General features: G+C 42.8%; 1 protein-coding gene across 1 annotated transcript in view; it reads right to left on the bottom strand.

Moving 5' to 3' along the window:
- The window catches only part of LOC146595241 (glypican-5-like), a 366,200-nt gene that overhangs the window by 322,113 nt on the left and 18,568 nt on the right, over positions 1-25,519 (bottom strand). Inside the window, exon 3 of the mRNA XM_085306113.1 lies at positions 24,385-24,546. Within this exon, the coding sequence (XP_085162239.1) occupies positions 24,385-24,546 (162 nt within the window). The remainder of the gene's footprint in view (positions 1-24,384; positions 24,547-25,519) is intronic.

The raw sequence follows: 25,519 nt of genomic DNA, 5'->3' as shown, positions 1-25,519 counted from the left end.
ATTGCAAGTGACTAAGCAGCGCAATACTGAAGTCATTTAATTCTAGTAAAATCACCTCAATGGCTCATTGCTTTTCCACTTCTTCGCTTCGAGTCATCCACTGCACAAAGTAAATGACACATGTAGAGTGCAGAACAGTTCAATTTCTATAGGCTATTAAAACAGAAATATGGGAGGTTGAGAGTAGGGAAAAACGGTCATGCTGAGGTGGAGCCTTGGTCCCTTTAGGAGCATTGCCTGTGTCTGACAGTTTTAGAGAAAAAAAGAACACAATAGGGGGAAAAAAAGTGAACCCTCTTTAAAAAACCACTGCCTGTTATAAATCATGCTAAGTCATATAGAATATACATAGTCTTTCTCTGAATCCTAATAAGCTTTTGGCCTTGCTGATAGCTAGTGACCTTCATTGCCACAAGATAACGGTGTTTTGTACAAAAGGAATTTCAAAATCACTCCCTTCTAATAAGAATGGCCCCTTATTTTGGAGTCATGAGATCAGATCAATAAAAGCACTTAATTTACTTTTCCTGAGTAGCAAGCATTACATCTTCTAAAAGGAAAGCTAAAAAGCAAGATCTAGGATGATCCTCTGCAATGGGCGATAGCCCAACATGCTGTGACAGCACAGGGAAAAGCAGTCTGACCCTGCAGGTTCAGAAGCCGGGCAAGGAATAGGAAAGAAAATTAGAACTAGTGTCTTCTCCACAGGATACATTAAAACTTTGCCCACTTAAGGGGAATTGGTTCAGAAATGCTGATCCTTATAATTTGTTATTTTATACTTCTGAATACTCCGTTAGGAAGATGGACAACCCAGAGGAGAAGCTTACCCTTACTTCTCAAGTACAACCACTGAAATACATAAATTTATGAATGTTTTATATTAAAAAAGTCAAGAGGTTAGGAAATGGGGGGTATCAGATTCAAACTGCAAAGAGAAAAGAACAAAAAACTACCAAAGATGCAGGCTGACTACATCATTTTTTCTTCTACAACATTAATGGACCACTAAATATATCACTTCTGTGACTACTTAATATCTTATCATGGAATAATGGCTTAAAATGTCAGAATTAGATTAGCTCATTCTAAATAGAATTTATCCCTAACAACATAAAATCTACTCTAAGAAAAGCGCCTGAAGATTGACTCCACCAAAACCATAGATTATCAAGTCAGGAAAACAGATGATTTATTCCATTTTAGGAACATTTTGCTGAAAAAGCAGTTGCTCTAGTCCAGCAATCATTCAGCTTAAGAAGATAAATTCCAACAAATATTGCAAACCTCATCCAAATCCACAACACCTTGTGCTCTAAATGTGTCTGAATATTGCAGTAAACTCGATCATTGCAAGAGCACTAACTATTCAGTCTCTGACCCATTAAAATGCTTCGATTGTAGGTGTACAGACAAAAGTAGCTTTTTTTTTTTTTTTTTTTGCATCAAGTAAGCCCCAGACCAGTTGATTCACCTACAGACAATACCGTGAAGCAGAGGAGGAACGCTCCAGTGACAAAGCACCACCAGAAGATGCTGGTTGAGGGGGCTGGAGCTGGCTGCTGAGAGCACCTCGGGCAGGACAGTCTAGCTCTCGTCAACACCTCTGGGCACCGCCGCGCTGCCAGGCACGAAGCAGCTGCTGGTAGCAGCCTCTCCTTGGCACACACAGGACCTATCTTTTGAGGACTAACCTGACTCACCTTAGCTGAAATCAAGGTGGAATATTCACCCTGCTACGTGAGTACTTCTTAACCTGCTTTATCAAAAGGGAAGCAAGAGCCGATGCCCTTTCGACTCCCATCCAAACCCCAGCGCTTCAGAAGGCGGCTCCTTCCTTCCAAACTCTGTCTCCTTGCCAAGGAGCTCTGACTCTTCAATAAGAAGGTTTCAAATGAGAAGAACGGGATTACTGCCCACTTCCCCTTCAGGGACACTGTTAACACACATACCAAATCTTTTCGGTGTCCCCCCACCCCAGTTCTGTGCATCTGCAATAGAAACCTCCTTTCTGTCTCCCAAGAACTACAGTTCTCTGCTCAAAATTTTCCTACTTTTGATAGATCACATCTACTGCTCACTGTTTGCCTTCAGAAGCCATTTCATCTATTTTACCCAAGGCTTCACTTGAGGGATTTGGGATTTCCTCCTCTTTTTTCCTCCTGGCATGCTCAAGACAGACAACCCTTCCCCTGTCCCAGAAGCCACTAACCCAGGAGGTTGCCGCGATGGCCAGAGCGCTGGCAAGTGTGGTCACTCTGCAGTCCTCTGTGCAGATTTAATGCACTCCTGCTACAAGGCATCTTCCAGCCTCTGCCTGGGCAATCAGAAACAGCCGGCCAGAACTGTTCTGCTGCTGTCAAGGTGGATTTTGCACTAGCAAAGAATTTGACCTGGAAGACCTACAAAGATGCATACTATTCACATGGCATATGGAAAATGTGGAGGAAGTAAAACCCTGAAAATCATTCAACAAAGCACTTGTGAGCTAATTCCTTTCTGAGCTTTTCCCTCAAGTCACCCTTATTTCAAGTTGGTCTATAGAAAGAGGTGTGAAATCTGACACTGCCTTCACTGCCAGCTGGTAACTTCAACCAATTTAGAGGAAAATAGGTTGTAATTTAAACTTTGAAATTGTGAATTGAGTACATACAACAATATCAGACATGCTACTAAACCACTGTTCCTGCAGTTTTATATGTATGCTCTTAAGTTTGTCTTCAACAGCTCTCGGTGTCTTTGCAGAATCAGAGACGATAGGCCCAATGCATCTGCGCTGGCATCAGAGATTTAAATCAGGTCCTTAACACACACTTTTCACATCTGTAAAGCTCTGAAACAAAATATTAGTATGCTAATTTCCTTACTACTTGACTTGCATTGTTTCACTGGGACCTAAAAAGTTACTGTTCTGTTTACTTAAAAGTGTACTTCAGAATGTCTGAAAATAAAAAGAAAAAAAGATAGAAGTTTCTTCTATTAGAAGTCACACAGAATAAGCAGAATTTATCAGTGTTCGGAAAAAATAAACAGAACACAAAAGAAGTCTTCAGTAGGCAGGATGATTGACTCTACTGCCAAACACACTAGAATAACCTAGTACAACACCACCACTGAGATTTATTAGTCCGAAAAAAAGGAGCCTCTTAAGCCAGAATATGTTACTACATTAAGACTTGCATTGGATCAAAACACTAGATAAAATTTCACTAAGGGGATTCGATGAAAAGCATTGAGTTTACATGGGTTTTCTTTCCTCAGAATATATGAAGTCAGCACCTAGCTTCCCTTATTAAAAGTAACTTTTTTCTCTTTTCTTTTTTATTTAAGAACAGTTCCTTGTGCTGTACAGCTGAAATCAATTGATTCTGTAGGCAGACACATACAGCATGGACTTAGATCATATGACTGGGAAAGTATCCAACAGAATTTTCACCAGGAAATTCTGCTGCATAAAGTGAGAACCTCTCCAAGGTTAGTTTGAGGTATCTCATTAAACATGTTTTGGGGTGGGCTGGGCTGTAGTTTTCCTAGAAGGCATTAAACATTCGTATTGCAGCACCATACACACAACAGCATCCTGATCTGAAAGCAGAAGGAACCGCTAGGCATCTCCAGCACTGTTAGTACTGACCAGCGTGGGGGTTTCAGTTATACTAATTTATAATTCCGATTACCAAGGGGTAATGAGGTTTGGTGACGGCCTTCCTACACATTTCATTTAATCTTTATTTAACGTTTATTTTCTATCACAACTCAGAATACTTTTTAAACAAAATTTGGGGTTTGTTCTATATTAAAAGTCTAAAAAAAGAAACATTAAGACAGCCCAGTCAGATTTAAATCAGCTTAAAACACATACAGAAATCTAAACTAGCTGGTAGGATTCTCTTCATTTAGAAGACGACAACATTAACAGATCAAGAGAATTGGGAAGAGTCATCCACCTAATACACCACAGTGCTTTAAAAATGGATTTTCCGCTTCCTCAAGTTTAAATAGTGGAGAAAAAAAAATATTGCTTCTCACATAGTAGAACAACAACTAGGTAATAAAGCACCAGCAAGTACTGCTTGGTGCACCACTTTGCCTATCTAAAGCAAAAATCAGATGAGAGGTACAGTACTTGTCAGAAAAGGAGTTAAGAACTGTAAAGCAAACACTGAAAGTGGCTAACAAAATGATTCTAGGCATTTACAGTACACAGAACCTGCAGACCGATGCAAGGCATCCCAAAGGAGAGCTAAGGTACGGGCTGAACTCTTCACAACCAGTTACGTCCCACCAGCACTTCTGCGTGTGCTACCCCTTCGTAGGAATCTGCTCTACCCCAAGTCAACCTGAAGAGAGAGCCCAAATTTTTAAGTAGAAACTTTGGGCAGTTCCACATCGGTAGAAATCCTCACAGAATTCAAAATAAAGATTATAGGTTTTACTATCACAACCACTGCCAATTTTACACAATTGTCTAACTTTTAAACCTCCACGTTTCATAAAGGCAGTAAAAACTACATCCACACGTGACGCTCCAGTGTTGAGACAACTCACAGAAATAAACACTCACCTCGGGTAACAGAATAGCTGTAAACAAAGTCCACCCAAGACAGTAGGGGAAAATTGCTCAAATAACAAGGTGACAAACAGCATCAAAAACCACGTCTCTTTGGCACAACAGATCTCCTTCCAGTTTAAATAAAGCTCACTTGAACAGAAACAAAAGTTTTCTTGGGGTAATATCCACACAAAGTACAAACATCTCTTATGCACGGTAAGCTATTAAGTGCACGTTCAAAAAAATTAAAATACTACCAAACATCTTCAAAAAGAGGACCAAAAACCATCCCCTCATTCACTTCTCTTAAAACTTCATGCCATTTAAGCTAAACCTTCCACCCGCTATCCTACCAGGTTATATAGCATGAGCAAAATCTAACTTGGGTTCAATTTTTCAGGTGGAAGGTAGGAATCAGAAAATCAGGCCCACAGGAACAACTTCTGGTTAGAGCTGAAGCTATCACATGGTTTTCTGCTGTAGAGGGTATACACACTATTTCTCTTAAATTGCCATTTCTAAGATGTTGCTTACAGATCATGGGTTTTAATTAACATAGTTCAATCAAGCAACATCAACAGGTCTCCAGTATCACGGACCACGAACATTGCATAAGTATCTACAAAAAATGACATTTCAAGTGGCAGTCAGTTCTGCTCTGTAGAAAGTGGAAGGAAAAGCTTTCAGGACTGCTTTTTGCTTCAGTAATTAATCCATTAAATATCAGTATTATGCTCAAAAATTAAGATGTAAAGCTGGGTAGTACCTAAGAACAAGACTGACCCTCCCTTCTCTGGATAGGGGAAGACCAGGGCTGCATCCAAAGATGGCATCTAAATGGTGTCTAAAAGCAGGAACGTAAGAGAATGAACACATAGGCCGCTCCTAATGCTTATAAGTCGTGCTGAAAAACAAAATAGAAATAGCACCCCAAATCTAACAAGAGAAGAGCCTTTCCACATTTACAGCAACACAAATATTAAAGCAGATTCAGATGAAATTTCATCATCTACACCATGGATCAGTAACCACATCAGTTTTTAAATAACAACCCAAGATGAGAACATGCCCAAATTACTCTAAAGGTTATCATAAAGGTTTAATTCCATTTTTATAACCAAATCTTTATTCAAAGAAATTATCACGCATGTGAATCTGAGAAATCTAAAGGTTAGGATGTAAATAGACTTGAGTTACATGGCTCACGAGCCCTCAGGCTGTTGAAACTCATTTCCTGGCAGACCACTAAAACTTGTAAAAAAGATCAAAAGGGTTGATCTACAGAATATGGAGCTCTTTGGTCCCAAACCAAGACTGATCCTAAGCACGTGCTTATGTTTAAGCACGGAGTCTAGGGCAGAACCCCACCTACAGTCAGTCAGTCACCACCAAGGGCTGCGGAAGAAGAGAAGACTAGAACAAGCTGTCCTTAGGGATCAAGAGACTCAGCTGGCAGAAGAGACTATATACCCAGTATTGAGAGCACTCCTTAAATACGCAATACTACACAGTGCGGCCATCCCAATAACCCGGGAGGCCCTGGGCACCCGCAGCTGATGTGGCGACGCACGCGCAGTGCAACATACTACGCCCACGCAGGAGGCTCGGACCAGAGCAGCAAGTTCAGAGCAGCGACACCAGCTGCGAGCAGTTACACAGAAGACAAGGGGACAACCGAGCAGAAACCCACTGAGGGCAGCGCAGGCAGCCTGTGCCCTAGGACAGCTCCACGGGAGGCAGCGAAGAGGAGAAAGACCTCCCTCGGCAGGCAGGGGAAGGTCACCCGGGCACCCTTCCCACCCACTCTATTAGCATAGGAGCAGGTGGCATCAAACACAAGGGTCTCCCAGGTCTCCAGATTTTGGGGTTACCGAGCAACGTGCCTGTTCTCTAAAGCAACGGAGATGGGCACAGTCACATTTCACTGCATCTCCCAGCCATCAGGCATGCACCATCACAATAAAGGGTTTAAGCAGGGTGCCAAGGCCAGAGCAGACCTTGCTCCACGTGACCGGCCTTAACGCGCCTTCGACTGCCGTCTCACGCAGCAGCGGCAGCCCCAAACAGCGGGTCGGTGTGCGTGCGGAGGGAAGAGTGGGTGGGCTGGAAGCAGGAGGTCTCTAAGCCCGCTTTCTGCTTTCGGTAATTCAGTTCTTACTGATCTCAAAATAACAAGCCACTAAAAGTTGCTACAAAACCCATCAGTCATAAAACAAGATCAAAAACAAGCCTAGAGAAGAGATGCCCGCATGAGGAAAAGACCTTGATGATGGGCTCAGAAATAAAAGAAAGCACATCCTTAAATAACGTTCATAGCCTCAAAACTACTCTTTCCAGACAGATTATAAAATTAGATAAAACTATCTATTGCCTTGAGCGATGACAGGAAAATGAACATGTTTCATCCTCTGCAGAACCAGGAATGTTCAGATAAGATTTGTCTCAGCCATCACAGAATAAATCACTGAGGGTCTCATGCTGCTTTAATTTACACCAGTTATAGCTAGTATAACTTGAAAGCCTTCACTCAAGTTACTCCAGCTTCAGAAAGCTAGAAGCAATAAATAAATAAACAAATAAAACATACTTGGAGAGATTTAACCAAGAACTTTGAGAAGCCTAAATTAGTTTATTTTCCTTGAAGCTGAGCCATCCCTCAACACAGGAATGGATTTTATCTTCACCACTCAAATAATTTTTTCCCTACATACACAGTAATTAGATGGGTAGGTAAATATTTCCCTTCTGACAGTTTTTCCTGCATGGCTTATCTGTCCTCGAGTTCCTCAGGATTCCTTTTCGCAATAGCAAAAATCACTGCAACCTTGTTGAGGCTAACTTTATCTCTCAAACCTACCAAATACAAATACACTTGGGGGAAAAGGGGGAGGAGGAGGAAATCTGTGAATATAAAAAGAAATCCAAACTGTATTTCCCATTAACAAGTGTCTAAATTGCAACCCCCTCAAATTCAAACTAGTTTTGACTTAAACTGCCACAATGGTATTTCACATCCTCCAACTGAGGAAACGCAACTGTCCTGTTACAGACGCTCCGCTCCGACGTTCACAGCACAAAGAAGTGACAACAGCTTCGGGCTGACAAATGCCACTTGCATTTGGCATCAGTTAAGGCACATGAGAAGCAAACGACCCCCCAGCACCACCACCCCGACACGCGCTCGCCGAGCCACACTGCAAAGAGGTCCGTCTTGTTTCCACCTTAAATCCGTGGCCACTGGGTGCTGCATTAGTTTGATGTCAGGTGTGTTACTGTAACAGTCAAAATAATTTGGGCATTAAACATCAAACAGCAATTAAACAGCACTGCTGTAACACTGGCAACCTGCTGACATTAGAAGAGTTTACAGGGAAGGATGACATCTTTTATTAAATGAATTAACATAGCTAGAGGAAAGAATTTTCTGGACAAAAGCCCTTCTTCAAACCCGTAATTTTGAAGGACTAAAAAATTGGTCTATTTTCCTTCCCAACTATACTGATAGATCTTCTAAAACAAAGTAGAAAAAGATCACCTACACCTCACCCTCTTTACGCAGGCCACTCCATGCATTTCAAAAATCCAAGTATTGCTCCCCTCCTTCCAATATTTTCCATTTTTGCTACTAAGACAGAAGTGGTAGTAAGGATGAGTCTGATGACTTAGAACCAGTCAAGGGACAGCAGAGTGTTTTAGTTGCTGTACGTAACATTTAGCTAAAATATAAAAGTGTCATAATAATTTGGGGGTTTGAATAAAAATAGATTACACTGGATTTTAGTTCTTTATATTTAGTTCCTCAGCTAGACCCAGGCTCCATAAATTGTATGATTACACCCAAATGAAAAAAGTGTGCCTATACATGAATAAGCATGCATGTCTATATAATTTCCTAACTAAAATGTGTAATATTTTATATGCTCTCTTGGTACTTTGACTTCCTACAGGCCCCCAGCATAAGAGAATGAACGGTCTCTCTCACAGAAATGCATTTTTGCAGGCAGTACTGCAGGTTGCCAGGAAGAGTCTGAGCTGTCTCACACCAACTGCAATTGCCTCCTTTGCTGCTCAGCAGTACAGTCCATGGCACACCAGAGTCATCTTCACTCTGGAAAATGATGCCTCCCCCGTTCTTCAGCACTGGGATTTTTGGGGAACATTTGCTCCATTCTATCCTGCAAGCTAGGGTCCAAACCTAATCAAGTTAGCGGAAAGATTACCAAGGATTTTAACTGCCTTTGGACCAGAGTCAAGGTGAAGGCTTTATGCAGTTCTGCAAGGACTATCTAAGTAGTTTCAAACCAGACTGGAACATTCTCATTTGTTACTTCTTTGATTTCAGGTAAGGAAGTACGTTCATCTTGGCAACAGCAGCTCTGTCCTGCACTGGCAGCTTATCCATCTGCTTTCATGGTTCAGTGCATTGACACTCAAAGTTGGAACCTCCGCAGTATATCATAAAACAACATATAAAATATTTTATAGTATCTAAATCGTTATAGGAACTCCAAGATGGCAAGAACTACAGTAGGAACTTCTCAAGCAAACACTTCAGAACCATTAAAATTTGTTTTACTTCCAGTGTACAAATGAACTCTTTTGTTATTCCAAACAGTACTGGAATAACTGTATATATGTATATACAATTATATATCTATATATACACATACTGTATATATGCAAAGACTAAATTATCATTTTATGAAGTTTTCTGCTCTTTTCTGCTCTGGTGGCTTCAGCCTCTAGTCTCCCCTTTGCTCCAGCAAGTATAAACAATAATTTACAGATAAATAAAAAGCAGGATCAACGTGAGGCCTGCCTATCAAGCTGCCCATGATAGGCCTAGTGTAAGAAATATTTCCATTACCAGGAAGAACAGGATGCGCATATCTGAAGCCTCTGATCAGCTTTTGTACACTGGCAGAATCGTACAACAACCCAAAGGCCCGAGCCACGATTCCTTGCGGTAAAACACCTTGGTAGTTCACACAGTTACTGTTCCAGGGTTGGTTTCTGCTTCCTGCCAAGCAGGAGTCCTCACTGCAGCCGGCAGAGGAACCAGGTAGCGGTGGCAGTTGGAGACACCTCTGCAGCAGTCCTGGATGCACCTCGGGGCTGGAGACACGAGCAGAGAGAATCCAGCACCAAGGCCCGTTCCAGCGATCCCGCATCCACACTCAGTCACTGCGCCAACAGCAGGGCTGCGAAAGAGCCTCCAGTGCCTCCCCAGCAAGCAGGGCCTCCCTTCTGGAGGCACTGCACTGCCTCCAGCGCCGGCACACAGGCCCTGTTCTTCCAGTCTTAACACACGCACTAAGTACAATGGACCTCGCATGCAAAAACACTGCATCAGTTAAACTTAAGCCAGTTTAGGAAGTTATTCTCCAAGTTCTTGAATTGCATTGATGCTTACTGAAGGATGTATTTTGTCTTTATAAGCAATCAATAAAATTTTAAAGCAGTAATGAATTGATCTGTTCAAAACTGAAAAAAAATAAAAATCAATAGCAAAGCAATCTGGGCTAAAAGGATTCTCCCTCCTGGAGACAGTTTACTGTTTTCTTTAATTTCACATTCATTTGCTACTGCCCTCAGAACTCACCGTTGTTGGCAATATTTGTAGATATTTTCCAACCATTGTTTTGCAGATGACCACAGTTGAAGAAATTATCCTTTCTGAAGCATGAGGTTTAAAGGATTAAAGTGAAAAATATTCTTCAAATGCATTTTTGATATGCACACACTTGCAACTACTCCTGGTTGTGAGCTACTATTTTGTCTGCACTTTTAGCGTTTTATATTCGATGTTTACAAGAGTACACAACATGCTTTTTTCTAGAATAAATTTACTAAATAAGATGGGTGCAACACGCTATGGGAGGCAAGAGGGAGCTGTGCCGAATCAGAACAGCCGCCTCCACCCTGTGCACCATTCAGGAAAAGCTGTGCCTCGGTTTTTAAAGACTTTTTGAGAGTATATTTCAGCAGGAGACCTACACTTCCCCCTCCCACCATTAAAAGCCTCATTACTTCCAACTGTAAATAAAATAGAAACACAGCCCACGTCACATCCATTAAGGACTATTCACAGTTAAACAAAAAAGGCAGAGATTTATTCCCCGCAAAGAGACTCGCCCTTAAGCGACGCATTCAACATTAAGCGGGTGCATAAGTGACCGGCTGAATCCAAAGCTCACGCGTGGCTCAGATCCTTCCGAGGCCTCAGTGGACACGGCACAGCAGAAACCAGTGAAGCTCCCCAAGCTGAGCGGTTGACACAACCAAAGCACTCTTGTTACTAGGAAATAGCCTGCGTTTTCAAGAAGGCAGACTGCATTTCCTCAAGGCAAAGGTATGATTTTTTTTCCCTTCTGGCTAACAGACATAAGATCTTCTCCATTCATCTTGTTACACAAATAAAAATCAATTGTTTAGAAGCATCTGGATCGCTCCCTGGTGAGCCAGGCCCAGAAGAGGACCCAATTTGTAACTTTGCTTAGTCCACACAGGAAGAAGGCGGCTCTTTCCCCACGTGCCAAAACCTTCCCTTAGAGGATTGTGAGAGCAGAAGGAGCTGGAAGGTTTTCCAGGGACATTAAACCATATTTTCTGCCATGACTTTCACACAATGACCTGGGCCAAAAATACTACAAGCAGCAAGCAGGATGCAATACATGAGGAACGGATTAACTGCACGTAACCAACTGAGTTCTGGCTTGGATACCTGGACTTAGTCTGCTGGTCAGCTCACCCGAGGGCTGTCTATTCACCCACGATTGCTGCCTACCTGACTGCGGGACACCAGCACGCTGGACGCAGGGCCAGACTGACCTCCGCAGGCAGGCTAGGCTGAGCCAAGCCCGGCCACCGAGAGCAAAGACACTAAGCGTGGCTTGGGAGCAGCTGGCTCAGGGGCAGGGGGGCTCCAGGGCACCAAAAAGCACCCGCACCCCCTGGGAAAAGTAGGTCCTAGGAAGAGAAGCCAGGGAGAGGCCCTCTCAGACCACCACCAGAGAGAAGAGGGCATATCTCATACCAACACGGTTTTGTATGCATGCCTCAAATCCTCATAGCAGATATATACTACTAATTTTCATAGGAAGCCTCTATTACTGCTCATAGCCTTCTGCGCACAGCAAAGGCCAGGAAACCTAGCAATGGCATTACTAGACATCACAACATCTCCTGCAAACGTCCCTCTTCCCATAGCAGTCTAATAACTCAAGAGATTTTCAGCACAAATCAGAAAAATTAAACAACTGCAGAAGAGTCACAGTAAAAATGAAAGAGGAGCTACGTATTAAAACTTTTCTTTACAATAAGAATCACTAAGATTTGCATCAATATGTCTATTCCAAAGATGAAAATCCGCATGGATCCTGATCTTAGCAGGGCACACCTAACAGAGCAGATGGTCTCAGCACCACGCAGCTGTTGGATCCTTTAAGATCTGCCCCCCTCCAGCCTTTTACAGCTGTGACTAGGTCCACAGTAAGACTGAGGGGTAGATGTGGGGAGACATGGGGAAGACATGACCCACTAATTCCTTACTTTCAAGCCCTTTCATCATCTCATCTCTTAGCCTGTGGATATCCCAAGTTACTGGTAATTAAAGACATGCATTAATTCATTTCTCTGTCCAAGAAAAAAAAAAGTTCAAAATTCCTGAATCAACACTTTTTTTTGGAAACCATGTAAAATGTGTACTGCAATGGCGTCATACAAAAGCAGCTACTCCTGACAACAAAGCTCCATTCACAACTAAACCATTTGCTACTGATCCAAAATAAGGTATTCTCATCCTAGGATACAAACGTACATCCTAAGAACTTACTGCTTGATTTCACTTTAAATTCACACCCTACCCTTAACCAAAGCCACAGGTCAGCCTTACTCAGCCAGGCTCCAATTGCCTTCCACCCTGCTCTCCCATGACACAGCTATGTAACTTCGTTTCAACACCATCTAGTAGAAGAGCGTTAATTACAGAAGAGGGGATTATAAGGAAGCAGTAGAAATATCTTGTTGGATGCACATTTACATGTCTACTGGAACACCTGCATTTGATTGATGAACATGAAATGCCAACAAGCAGCTACAGTATTAACCCACTGCTCCATTTTACATGAATTCCGGTGGACAAGCAGGCAGCAAGACCCCTCCAGTCCACAGCAACAGGGCTGATGGAACGGAGATAAGGCTACTCCAGAGAAAAACAGTCGGGCCTTCTAGATCACCAATGGTATTCGTACCAAAGAGCTCAGTGCAGAGCTCTCAGGACAATTACAGGGTCAAGGGGAGCAGCCAGCCAGTGGCACTTGCTAATCATTTTGTCAATACAAGGAACAAGCAGTATGCAGGGAACGATATTTACAAGCACACAAGTCTCACAAAATTTAAAACATCTTATCTTAAAGTAAGTGACTTAAGCTTTCTGTAAAGACAGTGATAATTACAGATCCAATATTCCATCAAGTAAACCCCAATTCCCAACTGAAACAACAAATGACCATATAAAGCAATAGCTACGCTTCCAGAGTGTTTACACTCCAGCTGCACGGCTAGAAACACAGAAATGCAATCCAAACAGATGTCCATAAAGAAGGCACAGGACAAGGTGTCCACGCTAACTTCAGATCAGATGCGTTGCACATACTCAGTGGATATTTTTGTATACAGATGATAAACAGCCATTGCAATTGAAGGTCTGATGCAAGAGCAACTTAGTGAGAATCATCTTCACATACAAATTTCACCAGATTATCTCTACGCAGTTACAGCACACTAAACTACCTTCACATTTTTTATCTCAGCATCTTTATACCTTTCATCTCATCTCACCACACTGGGCTGCACACAACCAGTCCCCAAGAGCTGCTTCAAAACAGCTTTGACACCTGTGCCACGAGGAGGAGGGGAGAAGGCAGACAGAGGTGGCTCAGCCATGCTGATGTGTGCTGTCCAATTGCAAGTTACTGGCCCCCAAGGTGGTGGCCCAGCAGCTGAACAGCCCCGGGCCACCATTCAGCCAGTCACCCCCAGCTCTGCACACATGTTCTCCCTCCTCTCAAGGGAAACACCTCCTGGGAGCACATTACATCCAGGGGGAAACAGGGGCAACAGGCAGAGGAAAGGATGACTGAAGTATACGCTCCCCATTTCACAGCAGGAGTGACTGAAACACGCAAATACAGTTACAGAACAAGTAAAAACAGCTTTCCTACCCTTACTCCCAAAACTTGCTACAACTCTACAAAAAGTTTTTTTTTTTAATAGAGTTTTCTCTAAAGGTAAATGCTCACAGGTATGAATCCATTTAAAATCAAGTATACCTCCTTCCTAAGCAAAGCTATCTTCAGACCTGACCTTCAACCACACTGCCCTCAACTCATGAGCACACTGGGAAATCATGGCTTTCCAGAGCTGCAAAATTTTGACAAGTAAATTTGGAGCTAAGACAAAGCATGGAAACCTTGAAACCTGAACTAAAAATCCCAGCATTACAAACACCCTCGTGAACGCCCGGAGCGCCGTTCTGCCGAGCAGCACGGTGCTATGGCTTTGGCCCGCTCCATCCCTCTGCTGCCTCCCACGGTACCCTAACACTATCACCTTGGGACTGACACTGTTCCTTACACAGCACAGTGAGGTCCTAACCAAAGAATGAAAACCAGGTGTGACAATAGAAGTCATTTTCTGGGGGTAACTGGAAAAAAGCTTATGTGCCTAATATGCATAACGAATACAGTACATACTTGTACAGCAAGGAGTATATATACCTTTTTAACAATGAATATTAAAATATCTATATATATACCTTTATATACCTATATATACACACCTTTTTAATAAAGAATACTAAAATACTAAAGAATATTATTCTGCATAAAGAAAACATAACTGTATAACAGATACTGATTTTTCCCCACCACTCAAACAAGAAAAAAAAGAATCTAAGATGATTGATCCTAGCTATTGACTATAAGTCACTGCCCTGCAAACCAGATCTGATAACAAAATCATGTCCAGAGAAGTCTTTGTAGGATAACTAAACTAGTGGCTGTAGTGCAAATGCCTCCTAAATAGCTCCTGTTGTATATTGCCTCTTAAAATAAGGTCAGAAAATATTAAAACGTTATGTCCTAATGCCAGTTAATCTGATACAAATCTCAATTTTACTTTTCCTGCCTATACAGAATTCTATATAGAGTCCACAGCTGGCAGGAAAAAGCGCACTGCAAGCTGAAATGCAGCACTGTCCCTGACGGGTCACGGAGCTGAAGTCTGATTCCACTTCCTCCCGAATACACTCGCTCCAGATATCGGCTCTCAGCCTTGTCAGTCTCACTCGCTCGTTTTCTGATCGAAGTCCAAAAACATGACAGCAGACTTCAAACAGTGAAGTGTGGATTTCCCTGTAAATCAGTCCTTCTGCATTTCGTTCATTTTCTCCAACGTTTTTATTCCATTTTTACTGAACTGCCCAACAGTTTCAACATGCTACAACTTCTATATTCTTCTCCAAACATCTTAAATTTTGCATCTAAAAATGGCCTAAAAAATGCTTTTTTCCTGTTATCAATTTCACCATAAAAGGACTAATAAAACAGCAAAAGCAAGCTTACCAGTTATTTTTTCTTCAGGAAAAGGGGATGTGTCACCAAAAGCTGAATTATTGTTAAAATCCCCTGCATACTGAGACACACTCAATGGTCCTCCTGCTATTTTGTATTCAGATTAAGTTTTGACAGGAACTACGTGCATAAGCTTACGCTCATATTCAGACGCTGCACGTGGGAATACATTCGTCCTTGCTCCTTCCCGAGGCGGACAGAGGCGAGTGGGAACCCGCAACAGGCGGCACCAAGCACCACGTCACCTCGTCAAGCCTCTCCGAAGAGCGCGTGGGTCACTGCCAACATGGGACTTCATGTACTCAAGAACTGGGCAGGAGCATTCATAGCAGGGAAATACTATTTCAGAGAAGGAGGGGGGAAAAAAATGGACCCACACAGAGGGGGAGAAAACCCACCCAACCTTCTAGTCCAGAGTAAACAGGCCACTATGAAGGTTCGACCACATGGTGGAGAATAAAACGTCCAACTCCAGCAGAATGGCTACAGCAAACAAGTTTCCAGGACTACTATCCCGAAACACCGTCAACACCGCTACAGCCCCAGCGGGGAGGCTCCCCGGGCAGTCAGGCCCTCGAGCTCGTTCGCTCGCTCTGCTTTTTGGGGGTTTCTCCTCATTTCCTCTTCTGGCACGACCACCGTCTCTTCAGCCACCTTTGTGCTTGCTTTCCATCCAGACTAATCTATTGATTTACCATTCCACCATACTTTCATACTCTGCAGATACAGCCAACAGCCCAACAAGGTACTGGAAAGAACCAAGAGGAAGAAAAGACAATTACCACGACAACAGGTGGGGGAAATATGGACCCAGAGATATAAAACAAGCACGCACACAATGCATGTGCTCATTAAATTTCTTGTCCTAGCACCGATGTGCCCTACCCACGTTGCATGAAGAACCATTATAAATAGAAAACGAGACTGTCCCTGCCCGGATTGCTTACGTTGGAGCTATCAGATGACAGCCAGAGCCAGACACGTTCAGGAAGAGAGTTTACATGGCGACAGCACCGGCTAACTAGATGTCTCTCCTAGGATGATTTCTTGCTTCCTTTAAAACGTATTTAATGCAGATTTCTCTCACCCCTTGACATGGGATTACAACATTCTGACAAGGCTTTTGCTCAAACAATCCTATGAAACACATATTTAATCACTGCTAAAAGCAACACCTAAGCAATTTGCTTTTGCTTAATAGTCAAAGCAATACACCTCTAGTAATCAAAGAATTTGCCATTCACAAGTATATGATTACTGATTAATCAGATAAATTTATCATCATCTATTGGTTATCCCCTGGCACAGTCCTGCCCATTGCACTCTTGAAAAATAGCCGTGTGCCATTTCGGAAAGCAGGCATACAGCACTCAGGAGTCCCCACAGCAGAGCGCTGCCGGCAGTGCTGGCGACTCCCCAGCATCCCCGTGCTCTGCCCCTTCGGCAAGGTCATTTCAGTGTCATAGATGAAGGACTTGATATCCGGGCCAGTCCTATGTTTAAGGGGAAATTCATTATTTGCAATACAGCTACTAGTTCTAGTTATGCTGTGAAGACTTCTCTGGACATGATCTTTCTTACCAGATCTGGTTTGCAAAATAGTGATTCACAATCCACAGTGAGGATTAAGTGTTCCTGCTAGGCTTTCAGTCAATTTTCCACTTGAACTTGCTATTTTCAAAACCTATCTGAAAGTCACCAGAATTTTCTGTTGAAAGATTTCTTTCATTGCTTTCTCAATATTTTTTTTTCCCCACATTCTTCTCATGTATCTAAAAAGCTGCCTAAATTTGTGGGGGAGGGAAGGAGAAGATACACTGATGCAATCAGAAACATACAGAAAAATCAGTTTATTCGCATTACTGCAGCACTTGGGGATATTAATAGCACACCCGGAACACAGGTGCCATAGAGATCTAGGATAGAAGACATTGCCCATCTCAGAGCTGCCAATAAAAGCAAAGGCGAACTACAGCTGATGGACACAAACACACTGAAGGGGGGGACAGAGAGATGGGGCAATGACAGGACTAAACCAATAAAAATATCGGACAGCAAACTCTGCATACTTCGCCTTGCTCTTTCTCAAGTGTTGTGTATCCTGATATGAAGGAGAGTTTTGAAGGAAGGCAACGAGGGTGCTGAGGATCTTCACAGCGCACACTCCTGTAGCATGAGGAAGAGCGCACGCGAAAATGGAAAGGTGCCCGCTTGAATTTTTATGGATGAAGAGGCTGCCGTCCCTGGCCAGTGCCAGACTGACATTTCACCAGTTAAATGCAACTATAGCAGCACGGGCTGCACTGGGAAACACAATATACAAGGCATAATTCAGATGCCGTAGGGTAGCAGTACCAACAAGACCAAGGCTGTGGTCAGGGATCGACTGGGGAAGGGATCTTCAGCAGGGTGCTCAATGGGCACCAAAAGCAGCATATTCTGCTCCCCCAAAACGATGCCATAATTTATATATAAATGCTAGGAGTGTTCATGAATATCAGCTGTGTGGACAGTGAGAAGAAAACTGGCAGCTTAAAGATGTTCTGCAGGAAAAATCTTGCAGATTTGTCACAGATTCATCACACCTGAAGAGAAAGATCAGAACTGAAGACGGTCCTACTACAAAGCGCAAGTTAGAGAGATGGCAGGAGTCAGTCTGGAGGAGAAAGAAAAACATAACTGCAAACAAGAAACTGTTTTAGTTGCACTGAACTTTTGCTGACAAGTATATTTGGACAAAATGACATGCTTTTGCTACTGCATGTCTGATTAAGGAGACCACGTGTCTCATTTATAACAATGTAATTAGTAAAAAAAAAAGGGCCTGTGCTAAGTGAGACCAAAGACTGCTATATCACCCTATCCCATCTCCAGGAGTGGCCAGTAATGTCAGTCTGACTCTAGAACCTCAACTGAGGTGTACACAACTTCTGAAAAGGTATTAAATCCCAAAGGATCACAGCCCATCTTTCTGCCAAGAAAAGGATGCCTCATACCATTCAAAACACTTAGAGGTCAAATGCACACAAGCTGCATAGCAAATTCAATCACCATCCACAATGTAATACTAATAGTTACTCACAGTTCTGGGCACATCTCAGATTTTTTTTACATTTTGCACATTCAGAAGATAAAAGGTGAGAGCATTAGGGAATACTGCACACTGCAAATTATAATTTGATATTTTTGCTGAGAAAAGAACACGTAAAGAACTTAGCATCCTCTTCCCCCATCCCACAGCTGAACTCTTAGCAATACCTGGACTCTAAAACCATGAATGGCATAAAGATGATAATTCATCTGAGACAGGAATAATCATACTTTTCAAAAATAAAACTTATGACTCATGATGCCATGGAATTACTAGTTAACATAGCAAGTAAAAGGAAGTATTTTCTAGCTGATGCATAACTAAATTGTGGTCAGCAGGTGATCAACACTGTCGATTTTTTTCTGCACAGGCCAAAAGATATATTGGTTAGAGAGAGAAATTCAAGAAATGTGTGCCCAGAAACAGATATATTCTAGTGATAGCTGCCTTCTCAGTCCAGACTCAAAAAGTTCTTAAATTACCATTTGCTAAGGAGCAGGAGGGTACAAGGAGGGAAGGGTTCTCTTCACTCTCCGCATTTCTGACACACTCACCTGTCCATTTACTGACCGCTGAAGAGGACTGTGCCGACAGCCCTGCAGTCTCCCTCAGCCACGGTGCCTGTGCGCACCACGGGGCAATACGCGGCAGTTGTGGATATGTCATCAGAGATGGCACCAGCAGAGGACCAAGACTGTGGGAAGCGATCCTGCCACCCCAAGGCGATGCTTTGGCACAACGGTACACGTTAACTCGGTTACACGGGCGATTTATTCCTAACAGACTTTGGCCCTCCTACCCTAGTTTCTCATCCTCTGTTGCCTCCACCCACCAAGTGTTTTACAATGGATCACAAACTTTGGGAATTCTCCTCCTAGGAATTGAGAGCGTGCTAAGCACTGGGTTTATGAACTGGATTATGTTCAGACAATGAACAAAAAAGTATCACCAATGAGTAAACACAAAATGCTCTTTTTCATGCCGCCCTGCTCTGAAACAGTGACACAGTGTGTCCCCCTTAGGAAAGGCATTTCCCCTTCCCCATGCCTCAGTTTACCCATCTTTAGTACTGATACACCCACACAGAAGTCCTTTCCAAAAAGGCTTTATGACTCACAGGCAAAAAGCACCATAAAATGAGCCATCTTTACATTCCAAGAGAAAGCAACAGCAGACCAAAACCACTGAAGCCTTTCACCATACAGATGAAGACAGCGTCCTCCCATCCTGAGCCCCACACTGAAGGCAGCAGTAGTCCACGTGCATGTAAGTTCATACATGAGAAGTAACAGCTAAAAAGCAGTATCTGAGCCTTCCTCGGGCTGGATATACAAAATGAGCTTCCACTCTAGCTGGAACACACACATCATTTGGTCCACTGGAACGGGAACAAACAGCAGAGAGGAGATGGACACTAATACTCTAACGAGCCTCTCTCCAGTCTCTGTAGGGAGCCGCTTCTGTAATGAGCCAAAACAAAATTATACATCCTGGCCAACTGTCAGCTCAGAGGTCACCAGAGAACAAAACTCTGCTTTACAAGTGGGAAGGAGTGGGTAACAATTTGCCTGAATAAAAGACCAAGTATTACAGGATTACCAAAAAAAAAAAAGCTATTAAAAACAGTGCTTCTACTTTTCTATAATTCAGCAGTAAATAATGGAAACCACAGGCAGGGTTTTGGTTGATGATAGTTGGGTTGTTTTTTTTCTTTTTAAATAGCTCATTGATTTTGGACTGCATCCATTTCCAGCACTGTGACTACACTTCATACAGTAATTAACTCCAAACCAAAGTGCCTTTCTCCAGCCAAGCCTATTTTTTTCGTAAATCCCACTGCACATCAACATTGTTAACCAGCTGCCCCCATTTCAAGTTGATATTTCTAAATTCAATAAAAATAAATGCCAGCAACACTGCAACAGAGCACATCAAAATGTAGAATATGTTTGACTTGCTACAGCTCGCAGTGTCACTGTGCTATGTTATTTATTCTTGGGTCAGCTGGAACAGATATCAGTAGCAGTATCCATCTCACCATGACCCCAAAAGCCATTGGACTCTTCCCACTCACCAGGAGGGATGCTTGATTGGAAACTTTGCACTTGAGGACTTTTTGGAGCAACTGGACATTAAAATTCAGGCATTCGCCCAAGAACCAGGAGTCAAGTCGCATCCTTGCTGTGTCTACACCCTCTCCACATTCTCATTTTCTTCTTCCCAGCTACCCGCTTGAACCAGACACTAACAGGGCAAAACCTAACGTGTATTTGCACTGTGACACCACTGCAATCCTGCTATTAGGAAAAGCAATAAGGAGCTTCACCAATTCGCATCTCCCTACTAAATAGAAAGCAGGACATACCCTCAGCTCCTCAAAACCCCTCCAGCAAGGAGGGAGGGGGCAGAGTGCTAGGAATCTGATCTGCTCTCCTATAGCTAGGGGGTATGGGAATACCTGGTTCCCATCCTGACAAAAAGCCAAATAAATGCTATTTTGCAGAAACCACCCACCAGATGAAACTACTGCTTTATAACCAGTATGTTTCTAATTATGAAGGAGCCTTCCCTTCAGAGTCCGTAAGTGAACAACTCCTATTGTCCTCTGTACAAAAAGTACTTTAGCAAAGAAAGTTTTTGCAAACAGCTGAGCTCAAAGCTCTTCTCTGCACCTCTGGTATCTGCTAATTTGGTGACCAAAATGCAATGTAGGTTTCAAGTATCTTGTTCTGTCTCTGCAGAGACCATCGGCAGAACAAGCAAGCGGCCAGTGGTTGGATTCTCCTCACCTCAAACTGGCCTCAGCCTAAGAGGCCAGAGCAGAGCCCAGGTTTCAGGGGACTGCTGCCGAGCACCTGCAAGCGCTCCCTGAGGGGACATGGTCAAGGGAGGGCAGGCTTCTCTCCGCCGCCTGCCAAGAAAGCTGCTTTCCTGGCGGGATACCGATGCCCCTTCTGAGGGTGCCCTTCAGCCTGCGTGCCCACACCACTTTTAATCCACTGACAATGAATCAGAGTTGCCTCGCTTGGAACAGCCCCCAGGGAGCACGGGGAGCACGCCAGGTAACAGGGACAGGGAAGAGGAGAACCACCGCATCAAGCAACATGTAGCATCACCACAAAGAAATTAATCTGTTCAAAAAATCAAAGCTATAGCAATTCTGTTAACAGAATTCTGTTAACTCTGCAAGCATTAAAAAAAAAAAAAAGAAGAAAGCCAGCAAGTTCAAAGGAGAGTATTTTGGCTGTCAAAGGAGAAAGTGAGCTTCAAAATGAAAGCATCATGTTGGCTCACTTGCTTAACTAGTCCCGCTGGGCATTTCAGGCTGCAGCCACAGGAGCGAGGACAGAGAGGGATGGGCACATCTTTGGAGGGGACCGAGACCCACTCTGAAGTGCATCTGAGACAGAACCACCTGAAAGCAGCCAGACTTACTCGGCTCGCTATGACAGGCACATCCTCCTCTGTTACGCTGCTCCCATTACGCTTTGGCACGCTTACATGTTCCATCTGCTCACTCCACCTTGTCTTTACTCTAGTTGAAGCAGTCAATGACATCTGAAGAGTGACTAATACCATGGTTATGACTTCTAGGCCAGATCACAGAATAAAACATTAAGTAAAAGCAAAGGCAGAAGCTTCCCATGAAACCTTCGACCAGGACCTGGCTACCTTCAACATGCCAAACAATGATTTGGCATCAACAAGGTTCTTCCAGGAGCCGATTCAGGTGACCTGCTTCCCCAGCCTCCAGGCAGCCCCTGCCTCCCTCCCTCATTACTAACAGGGAGGGCTTTCACAGCCTGCAGCTGATGCCAAGTGGTACCTTTTCTTGCTCAAATCAGGTATCACAGCAACAGCATCACTGACAAGAGTTCAAGCTAAAAACACCCATGCAGAAGTCTGATTTACAAAGTGTTTGAGCTGGCACTAGTTTGCCAATACTGAAAAATCAAAAGGAGAAAAAATAGCAGGATTGAACCACGGTGTTAGGGCTGTCATATGAAACAGGCACTAGCCCAAACATAACTAGTCTGAGACTTGAATGGCCCACTGCTGTGGGCCAGTGTGTTATTTTGCACAACTAACACCTGTGAAAATTGTCTTATTTCAGCTGTGGGCAGAATTACTTAAATAATATTTTCAATAAAAAAGAGAAACAAAATCTCTTCTGTCTAAAACTTAAAACAGCTGACTACGGTACCCAGGCAGCGTACAGGGAATACTTAACCAAACCCTCATCATAACTCCTATTCACATCAGAAAGCTCCTTCCCATTAGTACTTGTATTATTAAATAGCAGGCCTTCAGGAGCAAGTATCATTTGACTTCCATGAAAGAAAATACAAGATAATGCTGTCTAAAGAAAAGTTTATAATTTCAGCATCAATAACTCATGATAGGAGGTGAACTTCAAAAAATCCCACTAAAAAATGTTGCTCTTTTGACACTGAAATTCAAGTACTGCCATGACATTCAAGGCTTGACTACTGAAAACCCAATTCTTATATCACACTAGTCTTAAATGATTTAGTCGGTATAGGTATAACATTAACAGTATTGTCTAAGTGTGCACAGAAAGCAGTTAAGATTTATTTTCCTCAGCAGCAGGCAGCAAGGCTAACTACTGCTTTGACTCCAACTACTCAAAAGAAATCATATATATGTGCATGCAAGTAAATCACGCATGAAGACTTCAGTAAACACCATCACAACCAAATGAATAAATTGCAACTTTTTAGCAAGTCTGAGCTCCTTCCCATTGCTGCAGGAAATGTAAAAACTAAACGGCACCTGAGTGCCTCTAAAATAAGGAAATCTTTTGAGACATTAAATCTTCTTTTGGCTCTAACACTTCATCATGCAACACAGCAACAAACCAAAATAGACCAAAAGGACAGAAATAACTCAACACAAAGCTCTCCCTCTCAGTGTCTCACACAGTACTACTCTTAGCAACAGAATGTTTATACAGCACAAGATGAAAAAGGCTTTTCACTGACACCTGCGACAAAACCAAACAAAAGCAGCTCTTAACACAAGAGAGCAAAGCTGCATCTTCAACTGTTCCCACCTAGCATAGACAGAAGGCCAGGCACAAGTCACAAACACCAAGCTGTTTACCCACTTCTAGAAAATGTCTAGCTATTTCTTTCTGTTCAAAAGGCTTCATCAGCAATGGACAATAAAGCTGCTGGCTTGACCTAGAGGGGCTGGTAGGTTAATCTATTCCGACCTTATCTTTATTCTATAACGATACTGAAAGATTGCTTGAATAACTCACCAGCATTTAACAATGCCAACAGCCACCCTTTTACTACCATGTGGGATACTCAAATGTCTTCCCAGATTAACTGCAAAATAAACCAAAACATCATTTCTTACCCATAGATATACATAGGAGGAAACTGAGGTGAAAAACTAAAAGGAGAAGTTTGTCTTGCATTTTCCACATCTTTCAAACTACCAGCATTTCTTATTGTCAAATTTTACAAAGTATGCTTTCACTTACTCCCAACCACTTCTTACTTATATTAAAGAACTTTTCACTCAAACGGATGAAACTAGACAAAAAGAGCTAGTATTTGGTTTAAAAAACTGCCTTGTACCCAGGGGTTTAATCATTTAGGCCCCAAAACTTTGTATTTTAATAGCTACTGGTTAGTTTTCAAAATCCATTCCATGAAGGTGCTGAACATTCCGTCCTAAATATAGGAAAACAGAGTTCAAATTAAGCACATTAGTCCCCAAAGTAGTCAGCAAGTTTGATTCATCAGTCAGTGATAGATTTACTCAACCAACTCCCATATTTTTCAAGTTCACAGCCTATGCTTAAATGCCTTTCTGGAGAAGTCTCCAGGAACCATCTATGTGAAGAAACTATGTAGACCTCTATCAACCTGTTAGAGCAAGGCATCCTGGAGAAGAGTAACAGGTACGAGGACAGACTCCTGCACTTGCATTAAGCCATGTGGCTGTAATTCTTGATAAGGAACTTCAGTCTTCCTGTGACCTAACAGCTAGTGAAATGCATTAACACAAGGGAGAGCACCGGGTTCTCATTTTAGACATACCACATGGGACTGCAGTAGCCCAGAAGTTCCTACCTTGAAAGACTGTGATATGACCAACAATCATGTACTTCAGTTCGAAGTTCAGCGCCTGGATGCTCTGCGTCCTCTCCCTCCGAACAGCAGCCTGGTAGCTTTCTTCCATTTTTTTGGTGCAACATGTTGGTGCTCTATGTTGACAGATCTGTAAATCTGAGTCTATTAAAAGCAAGCAAACAAAAGGAAACAAGAATTTAAAAAATATATCCAATTTACACCATAACAATAAATAATGCTTCTTAAAGCCAAACCAACCATTAGAATAAAAATTTTAAAGCTCAACAGAACACGAGGAATGGCATTTTGAAGTTCAGTTATTGTCTCAAGGGCACTGATACGGTTTACGTCCATTCCACCTACCTTCGGATAGCGTCACATTTCCTGCTGCTCCTAACTTATTTTACACTAGCATTAAAAGCTGAAGGCTATTATCTGCCAAACACTGACCTCGGGATAGAGCACTTAATGCCTGAAGAACCAGCAAAAGGACAAACAGCAGGCACCAAACCAGCGCAGTACCGAGGTCAGAGATGATGACTGCGTATTTTCAGGGACCCAGAGCTACCAACTACCACTGGGAAGTCATACAACGGCCATGTCCACCCCAGGCTCCAGCAGAAGTAAAAGTCAGCAGGCATCTGCTTAACACCGAAAGGAACTGCTCTAAGGCTTAACCACACACAGACAAACCTACTTGACAGCAACCTTAATTTCGAAACTGATTTTCAGCCTGCCTGCACACAATGTAAAGGTGAAGTTGCTCTCATTTTGCAACCACTGAGAAAAATAAGTTGCTTAAAAACTTGCCAACTTTGGGATTATTGGTTCTCCTACCTCCTCTTCCCCCCCGCTTTACCTTTGTAGCCCTTTTGGCAAGTTCAGTATCCTTGGTTAGGAAGCCTAGGCCACATACGGTTGCAGTGGAGGTTGCCACATATCATAGTAACTGCAAGTGCCATAAAGTGCAGGAGAGGAACCATTACAGGACAGAGAAACAGTGGTTTGTGAAACACCAGAACATGAGAGGGGGCTCAGCAATTTCACTGGCTTCAGTATGAGCCCAAGGGTATCGCTTTTAACAACTACAGAAACCTAGTAAGAGTTTCAGTACCACACATGCCCTAGGTGCCAA

Source organism: Rhea americana, unplaced genomic scaffold (genome assembly GCF_003343005.1).
Source record: "Rhea americana isolate MKP2758 unplaced genomic scaffold, rheAme1 scaffold_231, whole genome shotgun sequence".
Taxonomy (NCBI): Eukaryota; Metazoa; Chordata; class Aves; order Rheiformes; family Rheidae; genus Rhea; species Rhea americana.
The sequence above is the reverse complement of the archived record's forward strand: the minus strand, read 5'-3'. Positions and strand labels throughout refer to the sequence as shown.